Below are 12,393 nucleotides of genomic sequence, written 5' to 3' on the forward strand. Positions count from 1 at the left end.
AAGAGAACAGACAGGGTACAGTATGTATAAAATATTTATTTTGAATAGTACAGTATGTCACAGTTCATAACAAAAAGAGTTCCCATTGTGCTTGAAATAGTTACATTTCTCATCACGACGTGTGAACATAGATGCATGTGCATATTACATAAACCACACACCAAAGTCAAACTTTTCTCTTTAAGAATCTAAACATTGCAATATAATTTGTGCATACACACACACACACATATACATATATATATATATATATATATATATATATATATATATATATATATATATATATATATATAGTTTTAGAACTAGGCAGCTTTCTAGAGCTGACCACAAAAATAGTTCTGTGTTCAAATGGTTTCAAAGGAGCGACAGTAATTTGGATATTTAACACTGCTTTTCTTTCTGCAGGTCTGAAAAGGGGCAATATTATGAAGGCACAGTGTTGCATGCTTCTTAGTAGCAATCAAAGATAATGACTTAATATTATAAGGGAAATGTAATGAAGTGGTAATTCAGTACTATAAAAGCCTTCCATATTTTGTCACCGTTTGGACCGTTTTTTATAAGTGATTCAGCAAAGAACTGCATATCGCTTTCAAAGCTCTTGTCTCTGAGTTTTAGAGTGTACCTACATCCCATTTTAGTAACGTGTTGGTAAAAAACTCAGCCTCTTCAAACAGGCATAAGTGAAAGTTCCCTCCACATGTCTTTGTCGTTGGGCTTTGTTCAAATAGTGACACAAAATCAGATTTTTAGCTGGAAAGGGCTTGATCTTTTTACTGATTTTATTATATTTATTCAGTCGTATCCAGTTCTGTTCCTGTTAGATACTGTAAAATAAATAAAGAGAGTTGTAAATTTACAGTGTAAATATAACCAATCACATGAGAGAATACAGTACCAACAAAAAAGGCCAAATTTACAAGATTCATAGGTCGTATCATTCAAAATGAAAGTTTAAAAAATTCTTTACAAATATTACCAATTCGGTCATTCATCTGTGTCATTGGTCAAATGAAACAGCAGTTAATTGTAGCTAAAATGAAAATATTCCACCATAAGTAACTTCAAAGAAAACAATTTACATTTTTCACAATGTAACAATAATCTGTTAAAGAAAATAAATATTATTTTCCATGTGGGTTCAGTATTGTTGAATCACATAAATAGTAAATAATAAGACAAATGACAAACAGTCAGCACCTCATTAAGTCGTTTTTAGCATTGTTGCTAGTATTATTTAAAGTCAGAGTAGGCTTTTTCATCAGTTTTTCGTTTGTTTTAATTCATTTTAAACAGTTAAACTGTTGTGTAACATTGAAAGGTTTACACCTTTGACCTCCACATAACATGATTTTAAAGTGTAATCTTGAGCTGTCGTGTATACAATTCCAGACTAAAGCTCACAATCCTCACCAGTTTGTTCAGAAAAAGTCAAAAGCATCAACTCACTTACTACACTTTCTTCTCTAAGAAAAACAACAACAAAACAAGAAACTTACAAAGTCATGACTTATTATTTTGAGGGAATAGTTTGACATTTTGACATTTATTAAATTTATTTCAGAGAGTTAGATGAGAAGATCGATGCCACTCGTGTGCGTTATAAGGAGCTAGAGCTGGAAGTCACTTAGCTTATCTTAGCATAAAGACTGGAAGTAGGGAGAAACAGCTAGCCTGACTCTTAGTTCCAACGTTCAAAACGGCCTACTGGCAAGTAACTCCCCGTAAAACCACAACATGTCATTTTTACATTTCGGATTTTGTGCAGATGAAACAAACGAGATGTAATGTGTTGTGTTAATTAATGAGCTCTACATGTGCTGATAGGCGTTTTTGAACTTGGAAAGAGCCAAGCTAGCTGCTTCCACTCTTGTTGTTTTCTGATGTAGCCGCTGTATTACACACAAGGAAGTTAATTTCCTGTAGCACAATTTGTTTCCCAAGAAAAGTAAAGCTTTGGTTGCGTCTTTTTTTAAACACCGTACACATTGTTGAAACTGTTTTAATACGACGATGCCTGAGCAGGCAAGACTGATTGACATTGTGGTTCTGCATCTGTGCTTGAACTGATCCCCACTCGACTAGTGGAGTGTAGTAGTAAATAACTCTGTGCTTCTGTTTCTGCGGGCATTAAAACGAACGCCTGGATGTCGTTGTGTCAGAGGACATTTGCATAAAGTTTCTCAACTTTCCCCTGTAGTGCTCCTGGGCTCCTCTTAAATGAGAGTGGAATCGATCTTCTCAACTCACTCTCGACAAGAAAGCTGATAAACGTATTTCCCAAAATGTCAAACTATACTTTTAAATTGTTCTAAAAAACTTTGCACGCTATTGATGCACTGCACTACCCTAACTTGTACTTATACAGTCTTAATCATAATAATTGGAAAAGTTATTGTGTAATAGTAATGTAATATTTTTTTTTTTTACCAAATTAGTTTCTCATTTTAAAGAGTTTTAGATCCTTTCTGTTACTGGGCTGACTAAATTCCTCAGTGACAGTCAGCCCTCTTTTGCTCCTTTTGATTTCTGAACTTCTTAGTAATGTGTGAGCAGCAGCTTTATGAATCTCTATAATAGAGAAGTCATAGCAAGCTGATTTTAGTGCTTTTCCCTCTATAAGATCACAATTCTTTGTGAAGGCAGACCCATAAAGACCCACAAACACTGACTCTAAACCAAATGAGTTTCTCACTTCTGTGATGACATGCCCATTTATTTTTAGTAAGCTGAATTTTTGATGCGAATGGAGCTACAGAATGTGTTGGAGAAAAAACCCCAGCATCTTTTTCTTCTCAGCTGTGTCTATCTCAGCTTGTCTTGATAAGAGAGAAGGCATGCAGGGAACATAAATTATCCATATGAATAATAAATAATATAGAATAATGGTTATTTTTTGCCATGTAAAAGAATACTTTTACTGTATACTAAAGATAGATTCAAGCAGACCAGTAAAGCTCTTGCTTCTACCAGAGGTAAACCCCTAAACCACTTTTGAGTTCTGGTTAACAGTTAAAATCAATTATTTGTTTTGTATGTAAAGTATGACTACTGCTAATATCAGTGATATAATACAGTATTACTACTGATTGCAATGAATGTATTCTGGACTTCATTATAAGCAATCTGCATAAACTCAATCTATAAAACTGCATAAAACAGTTTGATTGTTTCAAAAATGTGTCATATTTACTGAATATTATTAGACTTTCTTCACCAGTTTGTTCAGAAAAAGTCAAAAGCATCAACTCACTTTCTACACTTTTGTCTCTAAAAAAAAAACAATTTAAAAGAAACTTGCATAAGTCATGACTTATTATTTTGAGGGAATAGATTGACATTTTGACATTTATTCACTTTATTTCAGAGTTGGATGAGAAGATCGATGCCACTGGACTTCATTATCAGCAATCTGCATAAACTCAATCTATAAAACTGCAAAAACAGTTGGATTGTTTCAAAAATGTGTTATATTTACTGAATATTATTAGACTTTCTTCCATTATTCATTGTTTTTAAAGAACGTCAACTGATGAAGTTTTAGCACACAAATTCTACTGTAACAGCTAAATATGTATAATTATTGCTTGATAACAGAACTCATGGCTCTGCTTTACTTGAAGTTTGATGCATCTTTTTCTGTGGACTTATTAAGGTTCTGTAATGAATGAATGCATGATTTCAGTTACCACAAAAATGCTCTAAAGCACATTTTCTCCCTCTGTTTTCTCACTCTGCCCCTCTCTGTTCCTCCATACTGATTCTTTGTTTTGTTTCCAATACAGCACACTGATACATTCATTATTATTTTATTTTGGTTAACAACACAATTTAGAAGGTATAAGTGTAAAATTGATGATGAATCCTTCCATCAGTCTAACAATTTAGCCGTGGTGCAAAAAGGATATATATAAAGGATATATATACTGTAGTTTCAGTAGAGTTAATTGTTGGTATAACATCTGAAACAGTCTTCATCTAAAAGAATTTTAAACTTCTATATTGTTATTGTGTAAGTTTGTTGCTCTGTAAATGATGTTTTCCTTTGTGGTGAAATTGAAATTGTGTTAAAATGCAAAACTAAATTACAATTTAAAGACAAAGTCATGACAATCACACTTTCATTCTACTTGTCTACTTGTTCCTGAACTTTATTTTATTTATTTTGACTGGATTACTCTGCCTGTGTCGATGGATTTAAATTAATTAGAAGGCAGTTTTTGTTTAAAAGTAAAAAGAAAGACTACATAATAACATTTTGGAAACTTAATAAAATAAAATCTTAATAGAAATACAACAAAGTCTAAAATTAATTTTTGTGCAATATATTTTGTGTATTTAATATTAAACAATTACCTGAAATGAAATCTTTTTTTTTTTTTTGGGAAAGTGGTTGCTTTGTAAATTATTTCTTCAGAATGCTTGTTTTTCCTTTTTTCTATTACGAAATGACACAAAGTTAAAACATTTTGGTTATCCTGTGTAAGCAGTACCACCCTGGTGGTTGTCTTCCAGTTTGAAGGCGCATTTAGACCGTACGTTTTAAGTTTGTGGAAGCCAGAAGCAAGTTGACATTGCTTCCAAATACTGGCGCCAAATAAAGCAATCAGAGTCCTGAAAGAGATCGCCTGCATTCCAAACACTTAGATGTGTACAACATGTGTGCCAAAAAAACTTGATCTTTGCCCCTTATTAATAGTTTACTTGTATCTTGTGTCGTCATGGGATGATGTTTTTTTCTCAAGTGAATGTGAAGACAGACAGACATGTTAAATCATGCACGCTAACTGGTGTAACAAATGTAAAAATGTACCTCAGAGGCCTTTAAAGGCAAAAATCATCACTAAAACAAGTTCCAGTAACTATCTAGGTTTGTTTACATGAAGAAACCTGCACTTTGAATTTTTATTTTACATAAATAAATTTTATTTTAGAAATATTCTGCAAAAGGGCATTCCTTACTATGTTCTGTTAAAATAAGGTAAGGAGCACAGCCATTATCAGTACCATCGACATTACCTAATTATGCATCACCAAAGCTAAAAATGCATGGCGCTCATACAATGTATGTATCATGTACAGTATGTGGTTGTAGTAGTGTTTACATATGAGAATAACAAATACTAGATATCAGTAAAGATGGATAACTTGCTCACTGCTGCCACACTAGTTAGCATTGCATTTGTTATCTATCTATGGTTTATGGAAATAATAAGCTCTGCTGAAAGATGTCTTTGAAAATCTGATTGCCTGCTTGGAGTTATCTGTTGTATAATTCATAATGATCCTGGCAGTTGATATAATAAAAGACTTCATCAATTGCTTAAGGAAATTACTCTGAGACTGTTTCCACATACGCAAAGACTGTCCTTTTTCACTGTCATGGTGAAATAATGCAAATGACTCGCTGTGTGGCCTCAATTAATCAACTACGCACCATCTGCAATTTGAGGCACACGTTTTATGACATGCAAAGAATCTCATACAAATGATTCAGTAACAAACCAGTGGGACATGCTGTTTCTATTAGAGCCTTCCAACAGAGATACAACTATGTTCCTCTGTTGAGACTCTCAAAATCTGAAGTGGTAAACAGATTTTGGAGCTATTGAAGCTATTTTTCCATTATACAGTAGTGTGATGGAAAAATAAACTTATGTACAAACATAGAGCTGTCAGTTTTTATGTAACCTCCGAGTGTTCAGTGTTATGACACCAAAATATGGGCTACAACCTTGCCTTCCTTTGTTAACCAACAGGTACACCCCAGTGATAAAGGCTGGTGTGTCTTAAAGACCACACTATTGCCTAATCTAAATGGTGTGCCCAGTGCAGCCTCAGCTATCCAAGTAATCTGGATATTACCGGATTCCAGCTGAGTTCACAGTTAACTGTTGCCTGATGATTCGTCCATCCTTCAAGAGAAGATGTCCTCTTTGTCCAGTTCTGGTGAAACAGGTCTAGAAATGTCAAAAAGAGGCTGCGGAGAGCCAGCACTTGATTTCCTCGCTTTTAGGAGTGTAATTGCTTCTGTGAGTTGCGCCTCCAGACCTGACATTCGAACATTCAGGTTCTTGAGGTCGTCCTTCAGCTCCAGCTTGAGCTCCTGAAGCGAGGCCTGAAGTGTTTGCTCTGGGATGGGGTAGAAGGAGTGCCTGGTCTCCGGAGGCTGAACAGGACTCCGGTCCTGGGGCGTCATGCGGAAGTCACCCACTTTGTCCAGCCGTAGGTCACTTTTGGTGATACCGCTGTCACATGAGTCTGTCTTCTTTAGAAACATCTGTGATTCATGCCCCTTGGTCCGTTCAGGTAAAGTCTCCATGGATTCGGCTTTAGAAACTTTGTTCCAGTTGTCGACTTTGGCCATGGACTCCTTGAAGCGACCCCAGCCTTTGACTTTGAGTGGTTCAGCAGGCCGGCCTCCGACCAAAGACATGGGAGTTGGCACCTGCAGCTTCGCCTTGTCTGAGGGAGCACAGTTGGTGGGTGTTGAAGATGAAGGCGTTGAAGATGAGGGTGTTGCTGGGCTTTCTGTTACTGTGACGATGCTGGTAGTTGTAATGGCTGTATTAGCTACCGGGACGTCCACATACATGGGGCCCTTCTCAATATCATGTTCGTCTAGTTCTGGTTTGTCGGTCACCATGCGAGCTTCTTTCTGCTGTCGAAAGCGCTGGAAGAGCTTTCGTACTGGGTGATCTGGCGGCAAGTTCAGAGGGGCTTCATTTTTACGTCTCTGTCGCTCCTCTTCCTCTCGTTTCACATCACTGATCTTTCGGAAGACGATCTACAAGAGAATTTAAAGTTCTTATGACTAAAACACCATCATAATAACCATTGGTTCGTTTTGAATGATCAAAAATATCAGTGGTTGACAGCAAACAATCAAATTATATTTTAATGCCTCTTCTCAAAGTCAATTTATTCTCCTGAAGTGAGCAAATAATAGTATAAAACCCGATCAAAGTCGTCTTCAGTTAGATGTACAGGTGTCTCTATCTTACTGATTGTACAGTTTATGTGAGGAAGATTGTTAATGTTTCAAAATGTGTGTGCTTTGTAAATGTCACCCTAAAGAGGCTATTCCCACGACACAGAGGGAAAGTTCATATCATGCCTCTGGCTTCAGAAGGGTGATGACACTGTTACTGTAGCTTACCACACAGCTGCTAATGGACAACTGTGTTTTAAGCATTTGTATTACCAGTTCTTCTTCTGTACTTTGGATTGATGTTTGTGTCCCAATGAGCCTATGTCATCAATTAAAGGCTAAATACATTTAAAAAACAAAATTAATATTCTATATTTGTTTGTTTTGTTAGCATTCAAAAACTACATCTCCCATGAGTCTTAGCCACAGGCATGCATTAAAAAACCTCATGGCATGAAAGTTCATTCTTGCTCTTGGAAGTAGTAGTTTGACAAAACAATCCCAACTCAAGGACAACTAACTAATCCACACATTTTTCTGGAGCTTTCCACAATATCACATGGTCTTCAAGACTGTGTGATGAAATCAATACAACTACTACAGCATGTCAACAGATCCATCTCCATAACAACTGAGCAAACCCTCTCCGCTTATGAAGACTGAATGATACGGTTAAAAGCTCCGGAAGTTCTGAATTGGGATTGTTTTGTCATAATAATTGTTGCTTCATGTTTTAGCCAGTGCTCAGAGTTTGAGCACTGGCACAATTTTTGATACCCTATTAAAGGAATAGTTTGACATTTTGGGAAATACGTTTTATTTGCTTTTTTGAAGAGAGTTATATGAGAAGATTGATACCACTCTCATGTCTGTACAGAAAACTTGTAGCTGGAGCCAGCAGCTGGTTAGCTTAGCTTAGCATATGGACTGGAAACAGAGGGGAAAAGGCTAGTTAGGCTTTTTCCACCTACCAGCACCACTAAAGCTCACTAATTACCATGTTACAGTATATCTTGTTTATTTAATCCATACAAAAAACCAAAGAACCACAACCACAAATTGGTTACCTCGTGGTGACGACAAGACTCCAGGAAGTCACTGCATAGCTTTTTCTGGTGTTTCCAGTCTTTATGCTAAGCTGGTTGTAGCTTCATATTTAGTGTATGGACATGAAAGTGGTATTAATCTTCTCATTATAGCCCGACTGATGCTGGATTTTTTAGGCAGATACTGATATTGATATTTGAAAGTAAAAAAATCGCCCGATAGTCATTTTACATAATCACACAACATAAATAATCTTAATATGAATCCTTTAGATTTTTTAAAATTTCTTTATTTTTTAAAGAAATGTGACCAAAATACACACTAAGGGAGACATTTTACAGTTGAAAAATCAACTAGTCATTGCTCTCTCATGGACAAACTATTTAAAGGAGACACTGTTTCTAAATGACCTCAAACCTAGTTTGGCATTTCTGCACTGCAATTTCTTGTTACTTATTGGCTGACATATATATATCAATATATCAGCAATAATCTACTATTGGCTGATGTATCTGCCTGGCCGATTTATTGGTTTAGCTCTACTTACCAAACTCTGTATGCAAGAAAGCGAATAAGTGGATTTCCCAAAATGTCAGACTATTTCTTTAACTGAAAGAGTATGGACAGAAAAACTCTTATGTTTCAGCTCTTCAGAAAGGCCAATTAAAGAATCCCTCTATGAGTAAATACATTGTCTGGCTAGAGGAACAGAGGCTAGCTGAAAAAAAGCTTATGGTGTTCATGAGAAGAGTCTAGTAATTGAACAATCAACTGATGTGGTGTTCAAAACTTAGAAAGTGGAAGTTTTCTGATAGCTCTAAGTTCAGCATTGTGTTTATTTTTTTCACTTTTTGTCATCTACTCTGTTCTCATCTGTTCTCGAAATGCTAAAACACATTAAATAAAAAAATCACCATTTTTGAAAAGGTAAGACAACATCCATTTTTCTTTTCAGTCTCATAGCAACTCTGTTCTCACAACTTAAATCACTCGAATGCTGAACATATCGTGTGCTGGATTTTGAAAGCACGATCTCACAAGCTCCATTTGAAGGCAGCGTTTGGCTCCTTATTCAATCCATCTCTGTATTTCACTGCATACATTCAGAAAGTGTGGGACCCTGGTGAATAGTTTAAAGTGGAAGATGAGATTGCCTCTTAATATGCAGGCAATTCAATCTCACTTGCAGTCTTCTGGGCAGGCTAAACTTATCATGAATGAGGTAATGATTGCTAGCTACACTTGAGTTGTTGATCACAGCTGTTTATTTCTGAATGAAGGATGCAAGAGTGGCTTTAATATATGGTGGCTGTTTAATGGAAATGTGTTTTTGTATGAAGTGTAGTATGTGTTGTTTAGCTGTGTAACATGTATGAGCTCTGGCTGTAGGGATCTGTTATTTAGGAAAATTGTGCCCAGTTAGATACTTCTACTTTTGTGTTATTAAATGTAGCAAATTGACATTTTTTAAAGGAACTGTGTGTTTAATATTTCTGGTAGCAGCCACATTTTGGGAAATCCACTTATTCACTTTCTTGCAGAAAGTTAGATGATAATATCTGTCTGTTAGATATGATAGTACAGCCAGGAGACAGTTAGCTTACCTGTATGAGCTTTAGAATTGCTAGCTAGCTATGCCAGGCTAGCTGTTTCCCCCTGCTTTCAGTCTTTGTGCTAAGCTAAGCTACTCGTCTCCTGGCTGTATTTAACTGACAGACACAGAAGTGGTTATCAATCTTCTCATCTAACTCTCAGCAAGAACACAACTAAGTGGATTTCCCAAAATGTATTCCTTAAACATGAGCAGCGACAGCCGCTGTGGCTGAACAGAAAGGAAAAAAAGCTGTACCTGTAGAAACTGTAGAAAGAAAAGCGTCGAAAAGAAAAGTCACTGTACTCGCCCACACTTATTACTATGTGATCTCTGGGAAGCACAGTGCAAAAACACCACAGCAATTATGACTCATCACCAAAATAAAAACAGGATGCAGGATGTCCACTCAAAGTTCAAGCTGTTATTCAAAATAAAGGCCGACCAGAGGAAGAGAAACAGGTCAAAAGGAGTTGAAAATCCAATTAACTATATTTGAAGAAGCAGACAAACAATGTGGAAAAGAAAAAGTTTACAATCTTGTTCTTATTATAGTGTAGATTCTATTCTAAGAAATTGATTTTGTTGATGTAAAATGAACCCAAATCGTGCTTGAAGTTTTTATGAAATCAAACATGTTTTTGTTTATGTTTTCATTGCCATTCCCCTGCTAAATTCAAATTACCTTCACACGTGCGAGGGCTTCACAGGAAACGATGCATGTAATGTAATCTACATGTAATCCAGCGGTATTTTTATCTCATTGATATCAGCCTCATTGTTTACTGTTCACTCTCCGAATGCCGTATTGTTCAGAGCTGTATTAACTTACTGCTAATGCAAAATTAACATTTCCTGCTGCTGCTGCTGCTGCTTCACATTAAAATAATTCAACTGGCCAAACACAGAGTGGCTTTTTTTGTCAAGAAGCCACAGGAAACGCAAAGTATTTGTCACTGAGGTTAGCACTGAGTGCAAGCGTCCATCACAAATGTGCCTATAAAACAAGAATACTGTCATTTAAAAATTCTTTTTTATAGCAGATCAGTTTTAATATTGCAGGGAGTAACAGAGCAAGAAGGAGCAGCCACAGTGAGTTGTTAGATGAAGAGCTGCAGGTGACAGGCTGCACACCTCCAGCTCCTCAGCAAGGTAACCAACTTTACTGTGCTCCCCTCTTGTGTGGAAAACAACTTGCGCCGTATGCAGCATGAAGTCAGATCGCATTTGCTCATGTCACGATGGAAAAAGGCCATTTATTGACCTACTTCTTTATTAAAACAACGTGAGCTTGTTTTGTTTTGCTGATCTGTAAACAGATACACTGGCTCTTCTGTTCTTATGACAAAGTGGCTGCTTAACGAGTGCTTGCTGTAGTATTAAACTGCACTTGCTGTTACCATGGTAACCATGGGTGTTGCCAAATCAGCTAGGACTCAAATCTTGAAATTACGACTTTACCTAGTTTAACATCATGACAGTAACAGTAGTTGTCTTTACTTACTTTAATAACTGAAGCTGATACTGTGGTGCATTTACACTCAGTTGACAGTTTATTAAGTACACCTAGCTAAAACTAATGCAGTCTAATACAACAGATTTGCAATAAATCCTACTTTCATCAAGTTTAAAATGCTGTTGAACTGCATTGAGTTATACTGAAATGTGTTTCTAATGTTTTGTTTATTGGGGTGGACCAACATACAAAATTGTATATACCTCATAGGTGTAACAAATAAACTAGCAACTCAGTAAATCTTGTGGGTGAGTATTATAGTTATGTTGATATTGTCATAATATACTTATTGTTTTCCTTTCATAGCATATATAGAGTAAACTTGAAGAAGAGAATTGACACAGTTTAATAAGTATTTTTTTCCAAGCTCTACGTATACAGCTGTTGTGGAAATGAGAGAGCTGAAGTCCTCTGACATGAAAAGTACTGTGTAAAGCCCAAATCTAAACTGAGTGAATTGTAACTTGTTCTTTCTTGGTGCTATTTGAAGAGTCACTCACCCTCTTACGCAGGTTGTAAGTGAGCAGCAGATTTCTTGAGAAGTGGTTGGAAAACGCTGTGTAGAACTCCAGCACCTTCTGCAGAGCGTCACGTTTGATGACGTGGAGATCACAGTAGGTCAGAGCTCGGACGTTGGCACAGGCTTGAGCGAGAGTCACCTCTTTCCAGAAAACATCCCCAAATACATCTCCCTTACCTGCAGAGAGAGGACACTGTTTAAACAGTTTGCTCTTCAAGGTAAAGAAAGAGAGAAATAAATTACTTGTTAATTAGGAGTCACTCTTTAATATGGCATCTTTTATATGGGATTTATAAGTTGTAACAAATGGCTTTAAAAATGGTTTATAAAACATTTACTAATGCTTTATAGATCAGTTTTACGCCTTTTATGAGAAAAAAATTTGGGTTGCCAGGTTGTGAGAAATCCCACTTGCAGTTCTTAACGCAAGTCTCTTTTTCTGAGTAGGGGTAAGAGGGTATGTCTTTGGATTCTTGTATTTTTAACTTAATTTGCTATGTGTTTTTTGTGAATAGTGGGTTTGCAAGTGTTTTTTAAAATCTATTTATCAAGTGCCTTTTGTGACTCATCTGTTTTGATGCAGCAATTTCTTTGATCCAAGACATTTTTCTCCTTTGGGATTTAATAAAATGGTAACACTTTCCTTTAACCCCCTCCAAGTTATAATTGTTGAAAATACTGTACATTGATTAAAAAAAATGGAAAATGTCCTTTTATCTGCATACAACTGCATTATAGTATGTTAGAAAGCATTTATTAAATGTTTATACTGTATAGGGTTTAGA

The 12,393-nt window shown here is 36.2% G+C and overlaps 1 protein-coding gene across 6 annotated transcripts in view; it reads right to left on the bottom strand.

Moving 5' to 3' along the window:
• Positions 1-16: 16 nt before the first annotated feature.
• kcnh1a (potassium voltage-gated channel, subfamily H (eag-related), member 1a) overlaps positions 17-12,393 on the bottom strand; it is a 51,669-nt gene continuing 39,292 nt past the window's right edge. For all 6 annotated transcript variants that reach the window (XM_044214574.1, XM_044214573.1, XM_044214570.1 and 3 more), the window contains 2 exons: positions 11,589-11,785; positions 17-6,790 (listed from right to left, as the gene is read on the bottom strand). In XM_044214574.1, the coding sequence (XP_044070509.1) occupies positions 5,921-6,790; positions 11,589-11,785 (1,067 nt within the window). In that variant the 3' untranslated portion in view covers positions 17-5,920. The remainder of the gene's footprint in view (positions 6,791-11,588; positions 11,786-12,393) is intronic.

This window comes from Siniperca chuatsi, linkage group LG11 (assembly GCF_020085105.1).
Source record: "Siniperca chuatsi isolate FFG_IHB_CAS linkage group LG11, ASM2008510v1, whole genome shotgun sequence".
Taxonomy (NCBI): Eukaryota; Metazoa; Chordata; class Actinopteri; order Centrarchiformes; family Sinipercidae; genus Siniperca; species Siniperca chuatsi.